Here is a 20,051-nt window from a genome sequence, read left to right as displayed (position 1 = left end):
TCACTTGCCCAAAATTATTTTGGAACCTGACCTCAATCTCAATTACTTATCAATTATTTCTTCAATAATATTTACTGTAGGAAAACAAATATCAAAATACCAGCTATAAAATGATCAGAGGTAGAACATTTTCCTGGACATTCTGTATACAACTTTTCAGTTAAGTATTTTACTGGACAGTTTTAATTGCAGAGTAAATCTCTATAAAATTTGATAATAAATTTAATAGGTTAGTTTCATAGAAGATAAAGAAGTGTGGTAGTAGTCGTCACAGAGGGACAATTAGAGGTTGAGACATGGAGAAGAATTTGGAATTATTAGAATTTCCAATGACCCAAGTAGAAGTAGTTCAAGAGATTTGCTCTTCCACAATAGTGGGATTTATGATAGAAATAGTAGCACTTATACCCTCAAGAAAAAGACGTTTGTACTGCTACTTCTCGGTAATTCAAGAGAGAGAATTACTGAGTGCTAAAACCTTTAGAATGGTGTCAGGTTTGGGAAATTAACACTTTTTGTGCATATGCTAATAGTGATATTGGCTTTCCCAATGATCTTTTTGCTTATAGAAGCTGAAGTTTCCCTTTTCAACAGGCCCTCAGGTCTGAGGACTGTTAAATTCTGTTTCTACTGGGAATCGTTGTTTATCTGAAAGGTGATGTTATTTTAGCTGTTAGTTTTTCAGCCTTTCAAGGTCCCTTCAAAAATATTCCACTACATGATAGAGGTATACCGGATCTATAATTTTTGCATCTTGATTTAGTCTTTCTCACGACATTTTCATTTTAGGCCTTAGATTATTTACAAAAATAGAGGATGGGGTCATTTCATGAGCCACTGGGTCTAAATCAGTACATTATCTGAAAATATCTTGAAGCCAATATTTAAAGTCTCCTACAAATTCTTCCAATCCTTTCTTAAAGTCTTGTATTTTTCCTCTAAAGTTAACTTGACAAAATTCAGAGAATAAATATAACATGAAATATACAGTCTTGCTGTGTCTCTCGTGAGAATTATATATTTGGAATTACTAAATTCTTTTCAGTTTCCCACCCAGTAGCCTTCAACCATTTTTATCCATCTGAGGGACTCATAAATACATGTATTCATTTGTATCAGTCTTTCAGATCTAGAAAGCAGGTGTCAAATAGCACTTGAACTTGTGTGGCAAATTTCTTGCCTATCCTCAATTGTTTTCTTCTTCTGCTTCTGCTGCTTATGTCAGTATAGTTTCAGATTTGCTAGTACTATCACGTAAATGGAGTGACATGATATATGGAATTCTGTATCTGGCTTTGTTCACTTAGTGTAAGTTTGAGGCCCATCCACACTGTCGCATGTGTCAATAGTTTGCTCAGCTTTATTTCTGAATAGTATTACATTATAAGGATACTTGCATTTTATTTATCCACTCACCTCTTGATGGGCATATGAATTGTTTCCAGATTTTGGCTAATAAAAATAAAACTGTAAGAACTACTTGTATGAAAGTCTTCATATGAACATCTCCTTTCATTTGCTTGGGTAAAGATGAAGTATTAGAATAGCTGTTTCATGTGTCAGGTGAATGTTTAGCTTTTAATGAATTGCAGAAGTTGTTTCGAAAGTAACTAACATTCGAACTGGCAATACATGAGGCTTCAGTTTCTCTACATTCTTGCAAAACTTACCCTATCAGATTTTTGGTTATAGACATTCTAGTGGGTATGGAGTGTTCTTAAATCTTGGTTTTAATGAGCAAATTAATTGGTCATTTTCTTATTTTTTATTGACCATTCATATATATTCTTTGGTGAAATGTCCAGTCGAAACTTTTGTCCATTCTTAAAAATTGTGTGGTATGTTTCCTTGTTTAGTTTTAAGATGTTTCATAAACAGATACAAGTTCTTCATTAAATATGTGATTTGCCAGGTTCTTCCAAGTACCTTATCTCTTCGTTTACTTAATAGAGTTTTTCAAAAAAGAGAAATTCTTAATTTTGATAAAGCACAATTTTGCATTTAAAAAAAATGGATTGTGCTTTTAGTAGTTTATCTAAGAACTTTCAGCCTAACCCAAGATCATGAAAATTTTCTCTTGTTTTCTCCAAAAGGTTTTAAAACTTTAGTTAATACATTTAGATCTCTAATCTATTTTGAGTTAATTTCTATGTATGGTATAAAGTAAAGTTCTAAGTTAAGCAAGAGCCAAACAGACAATTAGGCTTGATTAAAAGTAAAAACTTTTGCTCACAAAATATACTATTATTAAAAGAATATATAAGTCACAACAGAGAGAAAATATTTATAAAACATCTCTCTGGGAAGGACTACTGTTTAGGATATAAAGAAAATTCCTACAGTTCAATATTAAAAAGGCAAATAATAAAAAATGGGCAAGAGATTTGAATAGACACTTAAGAATATGTATAAACAATGAACAAGCACATGAAAAAATGTTCAACATCATTAGTCATCGAATAAGTGTAGATTAAAATTGTGATATATATACCCAACAAAATGGTTAAAATAAAAAATATTGACAACACCAAATGTTGGTGAGCACAGGAATACAAGATGATATAACACTTTGTAAAATGTTCTGAAAATTCATACAAAAATATACATACACCAGTCTTCTTACACAGAAATACCACCCCCAAGTATTTACCCAAGAAAATTTAAACACCTGTCCTCAAAAATGCAGTATAAGGATATTCATGGTGGCTTTATTTTAATATCCCAAACAGAAAACAGTCTATCCATAGAATTTCATAAATATACTTGATATACTGGTATCACACTACTCAGCAATAAAGTGGAACAAATCATTGATACATGTAGCATCATGGGATGAATCTCAAACACATTATACTACGTGTAAGAAGCTTTACCCTAAAGAATAGGATTCTACTGATATGACAGATGGCAACAGGCAAAATAATCTATACTACACAAAATAAAAGCAGTATTTATTTTAGAGTGGTTTGGGACAGGAGTGACTGGCATCCTTGAGGAAAGACTGGGGTGAGGTTAATGGTCTAGAAATTGACAAGGGCTTGAATTGGAGATGTATATGCATGTGTTAAAACTTAGTGAATGTATGCTTAAGATATGTGTATTTCACTGTATTATGCATAAATATTATGCACAAAAAGTAATACAAACTTTAAGTAAATTCTGAATTCTAGTTGATTAAAACAGTTTCTGCCCTCTTTTGGGCTTGTGGCTTGGCTGACAAAGATTGAAATGATTCTAGAAGGCCCTGGTTTATAGCAGTGAGGGAAGCTATGAAGTCAGGGACTGTTGTCACCAAGTATGGGGAAAAGGCAGAGAATTAAAAAAAAAAAAAAAAAAAAGATCCCAGGGCTGACCACCAGCCTCTTACAGAGGCGTCTTACGTTAACCTGCCTACCATTGCTCTATGTAACACAGACTCTCCTCTGCACTATGTGGACATTGCCATCCCTTGCAACAACAAGGGAGCTCACTCAGTGGGTTTGATGTGGTGGATGCTGGCCAGGGAAGTTCTGCGCATGCGTGGCACCATTTCCCGTGAACACCCGTGGGAGGTCATGCCTGATCTCTACTTCTACAGAGATCCTGAAGAGATTGAAAAGGAAGAGCAGGCTGCTGCTGAAAAGGCTGTGACCAAGGAAGAATTCCAGGGTGAATGGACGGCTCCAGCTCCTGAGTTCACGGCTACTCAGCCTGAAGTTGCAGACTGGTCTGAAGGCGTGCTGAATGCTCAAGTATTTAGAGGTGATTTTTTTTTTCCTGAGCACTACTTGCAATGATTTTATTGACAATGTCCTTCTCAAGGGAGTGCTCTCAACCTGGAGTTCCCAGTTATATGTTCATAACTCGAAGGGCATATGACATTGTGCTAGCATGAACACAACAAATCTGTCTCTATAATCAATTTCAATCAATACCGAGTAATTTTAAATGTTCATTTTCAGAAAACAGAAAACTATTAGAAGAAAATGAAAACTTACCAAGGTTTAAGATAAAACGTGTGACTACAAAGACAGTGTTGTGGTAGGCTGCTTCAAGTTCTGCCCTTGTACTTCCTGAAGGCACATGTTCTATGCTTTGGGGGGCGTTTTGAAGTTAGAGAAAACCAGCAACTGAAACAAAAGATCAAGAATTGAATTATGTGAGAATTAAGTGGAAATCTTCTAGTACAGAGTTCATCTTAACATATACAGCTTGGTAGAAAAAGACACTTCTCTCCTCAGGTTCAGGGTGTGTTTCTGCAGGTGGCACTTTGATGTTAGAGTTATTTGTGGTAGTTAAGATGATCCAAAAAGGTGCTTAATATCTGGCTCCAACCATAACACATGGTTCTGTTGTTACTGATTGTAAAGTCTCATTGTTGCTCTGTGAAGGAATACATATAACTCAGCCAAAGAATCTGAAGTGATTTTAGCATAGTTGTAATAATTACTATTGGGAAAAAAAAAAAAAAAAAAAAAGAACCATGGCAGAAATATTTAAGTAGGCTGGATAGAATTTACTCTCTGAGACCAGAAAGTATAACTCCCGAACTCCATAAATACAGAAGAAAACTAAACTTGGTGACAGTTCCCCAGAATCAAGTTCATTCACCTCTTCCACCTTTTGGTGAAGTATGTTCAGTTAAGGGCAGGGGTGGACAAGCAAGATAAGAGAAGGATGATTAAATACATTTTTGGCCAAGCTGAGTTCATATTTCTATCCAGAAAGTGAAATCTAAAGTAGTTAAAATACAGTTTTATTTTTGGGGATACATGCACACACACACATGCAGTAGTAAAGTATATACATCAGCACGTTACCCCTCACAGAAAAAAATACTGACAGTAAAAAACAAATCCTTATTGTTTTCTGAGATTTAGGAAATAGGCAATATAAATGGAACTGAAAGAGAATCAAAGAATGAGTTACCTATAGACCTAGAAGACAATGAATATAATTGAATATCATGGCAAACACATGAAATTAGGGGGAGAAATAAGAGCAGCTAAAAAATTCCTAAGAACTACTGAGATACACAAGAGAATGAAATCTGAGAGAGAACCATTGAATTCAGCAAACTCTTTACCTATTGGGCAAGAGAAGTTTTGTTTAAACAATCCTAAATCTTGAATTTTCGATTGTCTGTCTACTTCAAAACATTACTTTGCTGATCTTGGAATTGCACATAAAGCTGTCATTCCTATGGCATCTGGCTGCATTGGGCTCCCTGCTTGGTGGGGAGCCTGCTTCTCCCTCTCTCACTCCCCCTGCTAGTGTTCCCTCTCTCGCTGTGTCTCTCTCTGTCAAATAAATCAATAAAACCTTAAAAAAAAATCATTAGATTTCTTAAGGAATTGCCACACTGGAGATTTTATAAACTGGCTGTTTTCCAAAGTGGCTGTGCTAACCCGTATTCCCACCAACAGTGTAAGAGGGTTCCCCTTTCTCCACATCCTCTCCAACACTTGTTGTTCACTGTCTTGTTGATTTTGGCCATTCCAACTCATGTAAGGTGGTATCTCAATGTGGAGGGGGAGGTGAACCATGAGAGACTGTGAACTCTGAGAAACAACTGAGGGTTTTGAAGGGGGATGGGTGAGCCTGGTGGTGGGTAATAAGAGGGGCACGTACTACATGGAGCACTGGGTGTGGTGCATGGACAGTGAATCTTGGAACACTGAAAAAATAAAATAAAATAAAATAAAATAAAATAAAATAAAATAAAATAAAAAAATAAAATAAAATAAAAAAATTATTAGATTATGACAGTGCTATTCTTATCCAAGAACTCACTCTGAATTTTGCTCCTAGAGAGAAAGAAAAGAGATACATACTCTTTTTTGTGTGGTATGTTATCTCTCCATAACTGAATTCAAGTATGCCATACATCTTTAAAAAAGAAAAGTTAATTCAGATGGTGACATTCCTTAAAATTTTACCAACCAGCTATCTCACCCTAAACATCCATTCCATTAATTTAATAAATTTGAGCCCAAAGCATAGGAAAAATAAAAACAATTCATATTGACAAATATCCATCTATTAGTACTTTATCTGAAACAATGCTATGTAACAAAAAAGAAAATATTTTAAAATGACTGACATGTATCCATTTTCTATTATAATAAAATGGAAGACCATTTACCTATACGGAATTCAACAACTGCCTATCCAAAAAAAAAACAAAAAACAAAAAAACAAAAAACCACCATTTATTTCAGTTGTCAAAGTTGATCTCCTTCAGTGTTCCATATGAATGCTCATGCCAAAAATTCCTGTCTGTACTCAATACGCTGTAAAATAGAACCGTCTGTATTTAACAAATATTCCCATTCAAAGCAAACTCTATCAATATTAACAACTATAAAACTAATGGCAGAATCAAAACATCATTAGCATTCTAAAAAGGCAGGGGTTCGATTTCTCTACAAGCCTTTTCTACAATGCAAATCATGTGTGCCTGTGTTCAGTCACAACAATAAACAGAATTTAGTAAGGCCTAGAAAAGTATCTATTACAATTATTTTCAGCTTCTTTGTAAAGAACAATTTCTCATTTTCTTGAAGCCTTGTGAAAGTGGGCCCTGACTAGGACATTACTGGGTGCTGTGAAAGCTGAGACTTTCTTAATTTATACATTAATAATTTAAACACAAACTCAACTGATTTATAATCCAGACATCTAGTTCTTTTCAGTTTTTCTTTTCTTCTTTCTTTCCCTCTTTTATCCTTCCCTTCCCTCCTTTCCTTTTCTTTCAATAAAATTACTAAGCATCTGATAAATGCTTAGTAGCATTACCTTCATTGTCATGAGCCCATAAGGAAACCAAGAATAATACTTTTAAAAGCCCAAAATAACAGCATTTGGCCAGAATTAATACTGACAAATTATACAGTATTTAAAAATTCATGAATAAAATTTCCCTAATTTTCTCTACTTATAGTCATATTTAGTTGAGTGTATTTAGTCATGTGTATTTGGCTGCAATGGACCAGGGGTGGGTAATTTTTAGTTTCCTGTATGTCCCCTTATATATCCACTTTAAGTTCAAATTCAACACCCTTAAAAATAAAACTTATTTTTTCACACAAAATGCTTTTATCAAACTAGACTTGTGACTTTGAATCAATATTTAATATCTATACTTTCACTATTTCCTAGTATTTAAATACTATGAATATTTCTATTTCCTTTTTATCTCCATTTTTCTGCGTCTTTCATAAGGTATGACCTTCATTATTCCATGCTAAGATGACTAAAATTATAAATGGGTCTAGCCAGAATCTTCCTCATTTTCACCTTCAAGTTAGTTTGTGTACCATCTATGGCCTATAGCTGGCTGAGGGGAGGGGGAAGATACATCACTCCATTGTTACACATTTTTAGTGATCCTGTTTCTTAAAGAAAACAATTCAAACACTATAATTTTTACAACATCCACTAATAATAAAAGCTCTTGAAAGAGAGGGTTTAGAGGGAAAATACCTCAACATAATGAAGGCCATATTTGAAAAATCCACAGCTAACATCACAGTCAATGATGAAAAACAAAGATTTTTATCTAAGATCAGCAAAAGGACAAGGATGTCCACTCTCACCATTTTTATTCAATATAAAAGTCTGAGCCACAGCAATCAGACAAGAAAAATAAATACAAGGTTAACCTTGTATTTACCAAACTGCTAAAGAAGTAATACTGTCAATATTTGCAGACATACTACATACATAAAACCCTGAAGACTCCACCAAAATTTAAAAAAAAAGAAAGAAAATTATTAGAAATGATAAATGAATTCAATGAAGTTGTAGGATACAAACACACAGAAATCTGTTAAATTTCTATACACTAATAACAAAGTGGAAGAAAGAGAAATAAAGAAAACAATACCATTTACAATTGTACCACAAAGAATAAAATATCTAGGAATAAACTTAACCAAAGAGATGGAAGACCTGTACTTCAAAAATTATAAAACATTTGTGAAAAAAATTAAAGATAATACAAATAAACAGAAAGATATACCATGCTCATGGATTGAAAGAACTAATGTCATTAAAGTGTCCATACTATCCAAAGGAACTTACAGATTCAGTGCAGCCCCTATCAAAATACCAATAGCATTTTTGACAAAACTGGTACAAGTAATCATAAAATTAATATGGAACCAGAGAAGACCCTGAAGAGCTAAAGCAATCTTGAAAAAGAACAAAGCTGGAGGTATCAAAATCCCAGATTTCAAGATGTACTACAAAGCTGTTGTAATCAAAACAATATGGGATTGGCACAAAAATGGACACAACAGATTTATGGAACAGGATAAAGAGCTCATAAATAAACCTACAGCTATACGATCAATTTATCTGAGACATAGGAGGCAAAAATATGTAAGTGGGGAAAGACAGTGTTTTCAATAAATAGTGTTGCGAAAACTGGACAGTGTAAAAGAATGAAACTGGACTACTTTTTCCCACCATACACAAAAATAAGCTCAAAATGGATCAAAGGCCTAACTTGAAACCTGAAACCACAAAACTCTTAAAAGCATAGGTGGAGTGCCTGGGTGGCTCAGGAGGTTAAAGCCTCCACCTTTGGCTCAAGTCATGATCCCAGGGTTCTGGGATGGAGCCCTGCATTGGGCTTTCTGCTCTGCAGGAATCCTGCTCCCCCCAACCCCTGCCTGTCTCTTTGCCTACTTGTGATCTCTGTCAAATAAATAAATAAAATCTTTTTTTTTTAAGATTTTATTTATTTGTCAGAGAGAGAGAGAGAGAGAGAGCGAGCAAACACAGGCAGACAGAGTGGCAGGCAGAGGCAGAGGAGAAGCAGGCTCCCTGCCGAGCAAGGAGCCCGATGCGGGACTTGATCCCAGGATGCTGGGATCATGACCTGAGCCAAAGGCAGCTGCTTAACTAACTGAGCCACCCAGGCGTCCCTAAATAAATAAAATCTTAAAAAAAAAAAAAGCATAGTCAAAAAAATAGGCAAACATCTTTGGACATCACCCTTAGCCACATATTTATGGATATGTCTCCTTACGCAACAGAAACAAAAGAAAGACAAACAACTGGGATGATTCCAAAATAAAAAATTTTGCCCAGAAAAGGAAGCCATCAATAAAACAAAAAAGACAACCTACTGAATGGGAGAAGATATTCACAAATGATTTGTCTAATAAGGGGTTAGTGTTTAAAAAATATGAAGAACACCTAGAACTCAAGAACAAAAAAAAAAAAAGCCTAATTAAAAAATGGGCAGAGGACCTAAATAGGCACTTTTCCAAAGAAGACATACTGATGGCCTGCAGAAACATGAAAAAGTGCTCAACAGCACTATCATCAAAACCACAATGAGATATCACCTCACAGCTGTTAGAATGGTTATCATCAAGAACACAAGAGATAACAAATGCTGACAAGGATGTAGAGAAAAAGTACTACCAGTAAATTGTTGGTGGGTATGTAAATTGGTACAACCACTATGAAAAACAGTATGGAAGTTCCTACAAAAAATTAAAAATACCATATGATCCAGCAATTCCACTGCCGAATATTTGTCCAAAGAAAACAAAAACACTATAGTTTGAAAAGATGCATGCAGCCCTATGTTTATTTCAGCTTTATTTACAACAGACAAATATGGAAGCAACTTGTGTACATTGATAGATGAATGAATAAAGATGACAAGGCTATAGTGGAATATTACTCAGCGATAAAAAGTAATAAGATCTTGCCATTCGCAACAACATGGATGGATCTAGAGGATATTATGCTAAGTGAAATAAGTCAAACAATGAAAGATAAGTATCATATGATTTCAATTATAAGTGGAATCTAAAAAACAAAACAAATGAACATGGAAATGAACAGACAAATAGTAAGAACTGGTCGTTGCCTGAAGGAAGATGGGCAAGAAGATGGGTGAAATAGATGAAAGGGACTAAGAGGTACACACTTTCCATTATAAAATAAGTAGATTATGGTGATGAAGAGTACAACCAAGAGAATATTGTAATAGCACTGTACGGTGACAAATGCGACTACACTTATGATGAGCACTGAGTAATGTACACAATTGTCAATTCACCTGAAACTAATATATTATACTTCAATTTAAAAAATGTGATACTAAAAAAGAAGACACTATAATTTTATATTTAATACTCTACTATCTAGCTCTCAATGATTTAATATAAAAAAGAACAATTCTACTTCAAGTAACTTAAAAGAAGCATGCTGCCTTCTAGAATAGTTTTGTCAACTGGAAATTTTCACACCCAGCAAAATGACCCCTAGTTTCGAATATTAAAGTTATAAAATAATTAGAAGTGATATCCACATTGAGAAGGAGTTTGAATTTGATGATCTGTCAGACATTTTTTTCACCTGAGATTTTTTATTCTATTCCTACACATTTATCTCCTTTTAATGCATATATGATCTTTCTTATCTTTATCAAACTCAAAATTTCATCATTCTCTGAACATTTCCTGTATTTTGTTGCTTTCATGCATTACCAATATTTGACACTCCTATTAAAAAAAAAAAAAAAGCCTTTTGCCTTTACACTTCACTCACCTAAGCCCTTGCTATCTTTGAAGGGATATGAAGATGAGCAAGCTGTTACCTTTCACCCAATTTATTATCGAAGTTGGTGTGTTGATGTGCTGTCTAGAAGGCTATCCTCCCTTCACATCTCATCTAACTCTGTTGTGGAAGAGACAGGTCTATGTTCAGTGAATGGCATGGCTGTCCTCAACTTCCCCCATGAATCTTTCAGTAACATACCTATCTTCTAAATCTTTTTCAGAAAGTCCCAACCTTGGGTCTTTTTCAGCAAGGACAAGGGGTAAATAATGGATAGGTTAAGAAAGAGAAGCATGGGGGACGACATAGGACTTGTGAGTGCTCTTCAATGCAGCCACTCACCCGATGTGATACTGACCATGGTTACTCATTCAGCAATATCGCCCCTAACTTAACGTTCTGATATTTGATTCCTTCAATGTAAAGACCTCATTCAGATGGCCCTTAAAGGTGGTAGAATGAACACATGCATTATATTCCACTCCTTTGTGAATTACAGTCTAACCAAAACTATAATGTATCTCTCCTTGGCGGATGGCAGAATGGAAAACTTAGGTTTCTATAGTAAGTGTTCATATGTCTGTGTGTGTGTGTGAAAGGGTAAAATCTACGAAAGAAAGCAAAATCTCCAGTTCTATGGCAACTGTGGTCAGTGTATCATGGTACAAGATCTGGCCCTCAGCACTATGAACTCTGATTCCCCAACATGCCAAGAATAGATGTCATTCTCAATGGCAGGTTCAGGTGAAACAAATTCATGAAACTGATGTATAAAATCCAAATGCTGCTTTTTAAGTATTACATGAGAATGACAGCCTGTGAAGGAACCAAACATTTGAATCCATATAACCAGCTTTTTTCTTCTTTTAGTCATATCTACCTGCAAAATTATCTACAGTAAGGATGTCACTCACCTAATGTAATATAAAAGTACAGAGGGGGTTGGGGCGCCTGGGTGGCTCAGTGGGTTAAGCCGCTGCCTTCGGCTCAGGTCATGATCTCAGGGTCCTGGGATCGAGCCCCACGTCGGGCTCTCTGCTCGGCAGGGAGCCTGCTTCCTCCTCTCTCTCTGCCTGCCTCTCTGCCTGCTTGTGATCTCTCTCTGTCAAATAAATAAATAAAATCTTAAAAAAAAAAAAGTACAGAGGGGGTGGAAATGGATATTAATGTTTTGCATTCATACAGACCAGGGGTGTCCAAAGTAACTATAATATGATCCACAGATATGCACACAAAAGTCTCACATGTAATTTGAGTATTTTTAGAGGCCATATTAGAAAATAAGAAACAGGGGTGCCTGGTGGCTCAGTTGGTTAAGCATCTGCCTTTGGCTCATTTCATGATCCCTGGGATGGAGCCCAGCTTAGGTTCGCTGCTCAGTGGGAAGCCTGCTTCTTCCCTCTCCCTCTGCTGCTCTCCCTCTCAAAAAATTAAGCAAAATATCTTAAAAAAAAAATAGGTGAACTGAATCTTTTTAAAAAAAAATTTTTTTAAAGATTTTATTTATTTATTTGACAGAGATCACAAGTAGGCAGAGAGGCAGGCAGAGAGAGAGAGAGGAAGGGAAGCAGGCGCCCTGCTGAGCAGAGAGCCCGGTGCGGGGCTCGATCCCAGGACCCTGAGATCATGACCTGAGCCAAAGGCAGAGGCTTTAACCCACTGAGCCACCCAGGCGCCCCTGAACTGAAACTTAATATTATATTTAACCTCATATGTGCAAAAGTATAATGATTTAAACAAATTTAAATTTCAACATACAATCAATAAAAGAGTTACTAGTAAGATGATTATGTAGCTTTTGTACTAGGACTTTGAACTGCAGTGTGCATTTTATACTTACTGTACAGCTCAACTTGGACTAGTTACAATTTCAAGTGGTCAGTAGCAACATATGGCTAGTAACTGCCATATTGGACAGGCCTACTGCAAGACTCCTCTTATAAGTATACAAGAAGAGAACTGAACATCAGAAAGCTGCTTTTTAGTGCTGGTCTTAAAACCTCAGGAGTTAGTTATGAAATATGGATATTTAATTGTCTCAGGCTAAGGTGACAAGCCGTATATTATACCTACAGTAAGTACACATCATTCCAGGGGACAGCACAGTTTAGTGCTTGGATGGGGTTGTCTCTTTTCTCTAGATAATATCTGTTGGGATGCAGTCCATGTTTACCTCAATGATTTCCCTTTTTGTTTTCTAATTAATTTGAACCAAATTAGAAATAATTTCTCCTTACCTAGGGTTTGCCTCTTTTTTAGTGACCTTACATATCTTTCCTATTTTCAGCTGTGGAGAAGAACTTCCGTTCCTCTTATTTTCTTATTTCTGGAAAGCATTTTATTAGATACTGGCAAACAGAATCCATATTCCACATGTTTGATGGGTGCATCATCATACAACTTTCTATAGGTATGAATCTCTAATTTAGCAGGTCAGCAAGCTAAAGATTATATATCCTCACAATTCTTATAATTGAAAACATCAATTATATTTTAAGTCCTGCCATAGCAATTATTTTTATACTTATTAATAAAACATACTCTTTGGTTTTTTAAAACATAATTTATTTATAAACTATATAAAATAATAATTGTTCTGTATAAATGTCCTGAAATTCAATGAGATAATATGCAAGATATATAAGTTATGAAAAGTGTTTTATAAATGGATTTACTTAGTGTCTCTATACATTTGTTTTATGTTTATTAAAAATGTACAAAGTTATAAGGTAAAGGACAGTGCCATAAGCATGTATCAGCAGAATGTTTATAGGTCAGGAATATATATATACCATAAATGAAAATCATTCTTGGATAAGAAGCTCCTTTAAAAGATGGCAAACATTTATAGTGATAATAAGTAAAATTATAAACACAAATAAAATTTTTCCATTAAATCCTGTTCTCAATTTCTTGCCACTGAAAAGCAGCTTTCTGCTGTTCAATTCTCTTCTTGTATGCTTGTAAGAGGAGTCTTGCAGTAGACCTGTCCAATATGGCAGTTACTAGCCATATGTTGCTACTGACCACTTGAAATTGTAACTAGTCCAAGTTGAGCTGTACAGTAAGTATAAAATGCATACTGCAGTTCAAAGTCCTAGCACAAAAGCTACATAATCATCTTACTAGTAACTCTTTTATTGATTATATGTTGAAATTTAAATTTGTTGAAATTATTATATTTTTGCATATATCAGGTTAAATACAGTATTAATATCTTGAAAAAAAATTTTTAGCAGGACCTATTTTCCACATTGTATTTGATAAATAATATAGAGATTTTTTTTTAAATTTTGAGATTAGTGAGTAGGGAATCTGGTTTTAGGGGATCTTCTAGTATAAATTAGGAAAGACGTTTTTCATCATCTGCAAAATGAGAGGTCAGACGAAATGGTCCTTAGGCTCTTCCACAGTTCTAACAGACAGACAGACAGACAGACAGACAGACTTATGAATGGGTTGCAGAGGTTCCTGGCACTCACTGTAGCTATCCCTTTTAAACTTAGTCAAGATTTCATAGAGCCATTGAGAGAATGCTCCAATTTCTTGGAATAACAATGCAAACTCATAAGCATAACCATGAATCTAGGACTCTCAAGGCCCCAGAAAATCAGAAGTTCTGGGTTTGAGTTCGGCTTTTATTAAGTATCAGTCTCTGGACAAACTGTTTAATATGCTTGTATCTTCAATATCCTTTTGTAGAAAATGGAGATGATAGCTCCTGTTCTGCCCTTCTCACATGGTTATTGAGATATGTGTGTGTGTATATCCAAGCATGTGGTCATGTAAGTATTAAAGCTAAATAATAATCAAATGAACAGTATTAGTATATTTTCTCCAAATATAAAAGCATTCCTTCGCTTTTACTATCAGCCATGAGCCAGATGTGATGCTAAGAATTTTACTTACATTGCCTCTTTTCATCCCTATGGGGTAGTGCTATTCTCATTTTATAGATGAAGAAACGGAAGTTTGAATTGTCAAATAATTACCTAAAATTACAATGACAGTAAATAGTAGAGAAGGGATTTAAAAATGGGAGTATAGTCTAACTTCAAAGCATGTTTTTTAAAGACATTTTCTTACTTCTCTAAGTATACTTGCACTCCTTTCGAAAAGCAACTATTCAGTTCAGGAATGATCTAGTTTTCTATAAAATAATTCTGAAATTGTCACAGTAATTTAGGATTTGGATTGACTCTACATAATGTAAAAAATACAAACAAACACACACACACACACACACACACACTCACTCTCCCTATTACTTAGGATTCTATGACCCCATTTATAATTTACCCTGGGTATCCTCCAACTTCTTTGCCTGTTTTGTCTATGATTCTCTGAGCTTCCATTAGCTCATCAGCTAAATTATTTAATATGATTAGAATCCCTCCAAAGTTTTTTGCTAATGTAAACATCTATTTTTCTTTTCCCTTGGTTGGTTTAGGTCTCCTTATCACTGTCTTCCAGAACTAAATAGTCTCTGAGTTTCAGCTCCAGTATTATTTTCCTATTTCTTGTTTCTCTATATCCCTTCATCTTTTCTTTCTCCCTCCAACTCCATTCAAACCCAGCATCTTCATTTCTCACCTCTACAGTAACAATAACTGAATCTCATGCTCCATCATCTAAAAATGACATCTTAAGGCCTTTATCTTTTAAAATCTCTAACTGTGGGGAGTCTGAGTGGTGCAGTTGGTTGAATGCCTGACTCTTGGTTTCAGCTCAGGTAGTGATCTCAGGATCATGAGATTGAGCCCTGCTTTGGGCTCCACACTCAACGCGGAGTCCGCTTGAAGTTTCTCTCTCCCTCTCCCTCTGCCCCTCCCACCTGCTCCCTCTCTTTCTAAAATAAACACATTTAAATTTAAAAAAATCTGTTAGTAATAATATCTCTAATTTCATTCTAAAAACATTTCTGCAGTTAATGCCTCCACACCTCCATTACTTTACATTTAGTTTTTATTCTGCCTCTCCTCCCATTGCACTTGAAATTGCTCTCTGATGGTCAACAATGACTTGTGAAAGGTTAACTCCATCCAGTTTCCTCCTCTTTCAGCTTACTTAAACTTTAACTTTAAACTTTCTGTAGAAATTAGCACTGTTAGTCTCCCTTTCCTTCTCGGAAATCTCTACTCTCAACTATTGCAAATTCCTAAATGTCCTTCTAATTTCTCATTATTTTCAATAATCTTCATTGAGACCACCTAAATGAGAATCTGCATAAGCTATTTACTCAAAGCCTAGGTTAGCAAAGTAATCAGCCACTATCACTCATGTATGATGGAAACTCAAAGGCAGGTAGGCAAGTGGGAAAACTTTATAATAGGGGTTGGGAGGGCAATGCTTCAGATATGCTCTCACTGGAAGAGACTGGAGTGGGCAAGCTAGAGGTGAAGCTACTAGAAATCTGACCTCCTATGTAATTAGTGTAGGGAGCATGGCTGGCTTTCTCTGGCTGATCCTGAGGTTGAAGCAGGGATGAAGGAATCAAAGTTTGAGAAACTGACAGTCACTGACCAAGACCTGACTATCTGGGGCCAATTGCTGCAGAGGTTCTTGTTTGGCTTCCCAGAATGGTGGCTATAGGATTGTGGTCAGAGTATTATTTTCATATAGGATATGGCCACTGTTCAATGGTCTATCACTCTAAACTCCTTTAAAAAAAAAAAAAAAAAAGCTACTTCTATAAACTAGCTCCTGCTTCTGGCCCCATTTTTCTACCACAGACCATGTGTCTACCAAAGAGGAGTTGAATAGATACTCTCCTTTCTTAAACACCTTCCAACAGGGACATATTAATGGAACAACATGTTTGTTTTCGTTGACACATTTACTGGGTAGTCACGTGAGGAGAGGGCCTCTCAAATTAATAGTAAGGCCATTTTACTTCCACAGTGGTTTTTTTTAAAGGTAGATATGTCATTTGAAGTAATAATTTTCCAAATATTTTTCTCCTGATTTACACACATCAGAAGACTCCTTAGAAAAATTAGATATATTACTTTTCCTTCACCATTTTCACCTTTTTCTCCAGAATAATTTCAGTTTTCTTCTATCCTTTAACATCTGCTTCACACAGAGTGATGCATTTCCATTTTGAAATCTATATTGTGTCACCTGGACCAGGTATACCACAGTGATTCGAATCAAGAAGCAGATAAATCATGTGTGATTGATAACAGAGGTATATGCTAGCAATGGGAAATGAATTATGATAAAGAATAATCGGCCCTGTCAAGCTAGAAGGCAGGTATTGTGGGGCTTAATGTTGTATAAATATAAAGCCCTAAGATTTTAGAATTTTATGCAGTCCTGCCATAAATCATGACACAAAAAATTTCTGTATTTTACAGATCATGCACACACATTTTTTTCCCGTCATCCGAAAGACATATTTCGAGATTCATTAGGCAAGCTTCTGCTGTGCCTGTGTGAGCAAACTGTGTCCTGCTCTTATGTAATCCAAGGAGAGGGCAAAATGTTTCAATAAACCACTGATCAGACCCCTGAAGAAATTGGTTAACCTCAAAAACTGAGGACAGAGCAAGCTGTAATTTTTTCATTCAATGCTACGAGCCCTTTTGTTGAACTAGGACTACAAAATTATTATTTTTACTTTAAGATATAATTTACATGCAGTAAAATGTTTAGGTATGAAGGGCATAGCTTATGGACTTTGGGTTTATGATATTACCACTAAAATTAACATATAGAACATTTCTACACTGCGAAAATTCCTTCATGCAACACATCAATCCTCCCTCAACTCCTTGTCAGAAGTTTAGTACTGTTCTCATTTCAGTGACCATAGAATAGCTTTGTCTGTTCCTGAACTTCATATAAATTGGATCAGGTTTGTGTACTCTTTTGTGTATGACTTCTTTCATTCAACATATTTTTGATATTATTTTGGAATCAGTTCTTTTCTTTTTTATTACAAAATAAAATTCTGTTGTATTAATATGCCACACTGTAACTATTCTATGGACAGGATTTTGGATTGTTTCCATTTTTTCTTCTTACTGAATAAAACTGCGATAGACATTCTTTTACATCTTTGTGTGCATATAGGCCTACTTATCTCTAGGATATACCAAGGAGTGATATTGCCAGGTCATGGAATACGTGTATTCCTAGGATGGTAAGAAACTGCCTGAGAGTTTTCCAAAATGGCTGTACCATTTCACATTCCAACCAGCAATATATAAAAATTTCTACTACTTCACATCATTCCTAACTCTTGTTACTGTCCATCTATATCCATTTGGATGGATGTGAACCATTACCTGGTTGTGGCTTTAACATACATTTCCCCATTGATTAATGATGTTGAGTATCATTTTCATGGGTTTAGTGGCTGTTTGTGTATATTCTAAGTGTGTGTTTATTTATTCTGCCTATTTTTAGTGGGTTTTTTGTCTTTTTTAAAAATAATTATTATTTTTATTTTTTTTTTAAAGATCTTACTTATTTATTTGACAGAGATTACAGGTAGGCAGAAAGGCAGGCAGAGAGAGAGGGAAGCAGGCTCCCTGCTAAGCAGAGAGCCTGATGCAGGGCTCGATCCCAGGACCCTGGGATCATGACCTGAGCCAAAGGCAGAGGCTTAACCCACTGAGCCACCCAGGCACCCCGGTTTTTTGTCTTTTTTATAATTCATTTATAGGTGTGCTTTATATTTTCTGGATAATTATGTTTTGTCCTCAAAGTTGCTTTTGACCAATGTCTCTATTAGATCTGTGACCACATTACAGAGTTTGTTTTATTATTAAGAAATATTTCCTACAAACACAAATCACTGAGTAATAAAATAAACACTCACAACTGATGTTATGCTTAAATCAAGTCATGAACACTGGATTCATGAGACTGGAAACTTCTTTAATCTGACTGAAGAAAGGAATTTCTCTGTAGCTGTACAATAAAAATCCCCACATAATTAACTGCTAGGAAAATAGCATCTGCAATAAAGGAGCAACTTAATTATGCGTAAGTGTGTGATTATCAGCCTGTCCTGAGTTCCAGAACCAAATATAATTAGTTGTCAACTCATCATTTACTCTTGATGCCTAGAAAAATTAACAAGACTTCTCTTCTGTAATTTTGTCTTTCCGTATTTTCCCCATTTCATTAGATGACACTGCCAAATTCCCACTTGTTTAATTTAAAACCTTGTCATTTATCTGATTTCTCTCATTGTTTCAATCCCTATACCTAATAAATTAACAAATATTAACAATTCTATATCCAAAATATATCACCAAACTAATTACTTTTCTCATCTTCACTGTCACTGTCTAGTTTCTACTACCTTCATCCTCTGAGGGGCTACTTTAATATCTTCCTAACTGACCTCCATGTGTCTACTCTACAATTATTTCTACAAACTATGGCAAAAGTAACATATATATTATAGATATTATGTTATATATATTTATATATATATAATGTAATTATATATGACATATATTAAGAAATATATATGACATGTATATATTACATTAAGAAAATGTTTCTTTCTGTGCTTAAAGTCTTCTAACGTACATACCCAAGCTTTAAGTTCCTGAAAAGTATTATCTTTGCCTACTTCTATTATGTTATCTTGTATTCATAACATCATTGCCCCAAGGCCAAACTAACTTTCTTCTTTTCAAACACCATAAGCTTGTGCCTGCTTCAGAATCTGTGCTCTTGTCCCTCTGTGTAGAGAGAGCTCTTCTTCCAAATTTTCTTAAAGATGGCTTCTTTATATCATTCATGTTCCTGGTCATTTGTAACCTCCTCAGAAAAGATGCTCCTTGCATGCTTCCTTAACCCCATTTTCTATCACAACAGCCTCTTTTATCATTAAAATTAAAAAAACAATAAAAATCAAGTAAGTACTAATAAAAAATTAAATGATCAATTATATTGGTTAGAATTTGAGTATTAATATTAATTACATACCTATCACTCTTTTTTTACTATTATGTTACGTTAGTCACCATACAGTACATCATTAGTTTTTGATGCAGTGTTCTATGATTCATTGTTTGCATATAACACCCAGTGCTCCATGTAATATGTGCCCTCCTTAATACCCATCATCAGGCTAATCCATCCCCCAAGCCTGCTCCCTTCTAAAACCCTCAGTTTGTTTCCCGGAGTCCATAGTCTCTCATGGTTTGTCTCTCCAACTGATTTCCCCCCCTTCATTTTTCCCTTCCTTCTCCTAATGTCCTCCATGCTAGTCCTCATGTTCCACAAATAAGTGAAACAATATGATAATTATCTTTCTCTGCTTGCCTTGTTTCATTTGTCATAATCTTCTCAAGTTCCATCCATGTCAATGCAAATGGTAGGTATTAATGGCTTCTGATGGCTGAGTAATACATATGGACCACATCCTCTTTAACCATTTGTCTGTTGAAGAGCATCATGGCTTCTTCCACAGCCTGTACTTTCAATGCCATCCCAATCAAAATACCAATGGCATTTTTCAA

At 35.2% G+C, this 20,051-nt stretch overlaps 1 protein-coding gene across 1 annotated transcript in view; it reads left to right on the top strand.

Moving 5' to 3' along the window:
- LOC125109785 (40S ribosomal protein SA-like) overlaps positions 1-20,051 on the top strand; it is a 134,732-nt gene that overhangs the window by 12,131 nt on the left and 102,550 nt on the right. The window contains exon 2 of the mRNA XM_047746934.1: positions 3,340-3,731. Coding sequence (XP_047602890.1) covers positions 3,340-3,731 — 392 coding nt within the window. The remainder of the gene's footprint in view (positions 1-3,339; positions 3,732-20,051) is intronic.

Source organism: Lutra lutra, chromosome 9 (genome assembly GCF_902655055.1).
Source record: "Lutra lutra chromosome 9, mLutLut1.2, whole genome shotgun sequence".
NCBI lineage: Eukaryota > Metazoa > Chordata > Mammalia > Carnivora > Mustelidae > Lutra > Lutra lutra.
This window is presented reverse-complemented; position numbering and strand designations above follow the sequence as displayed.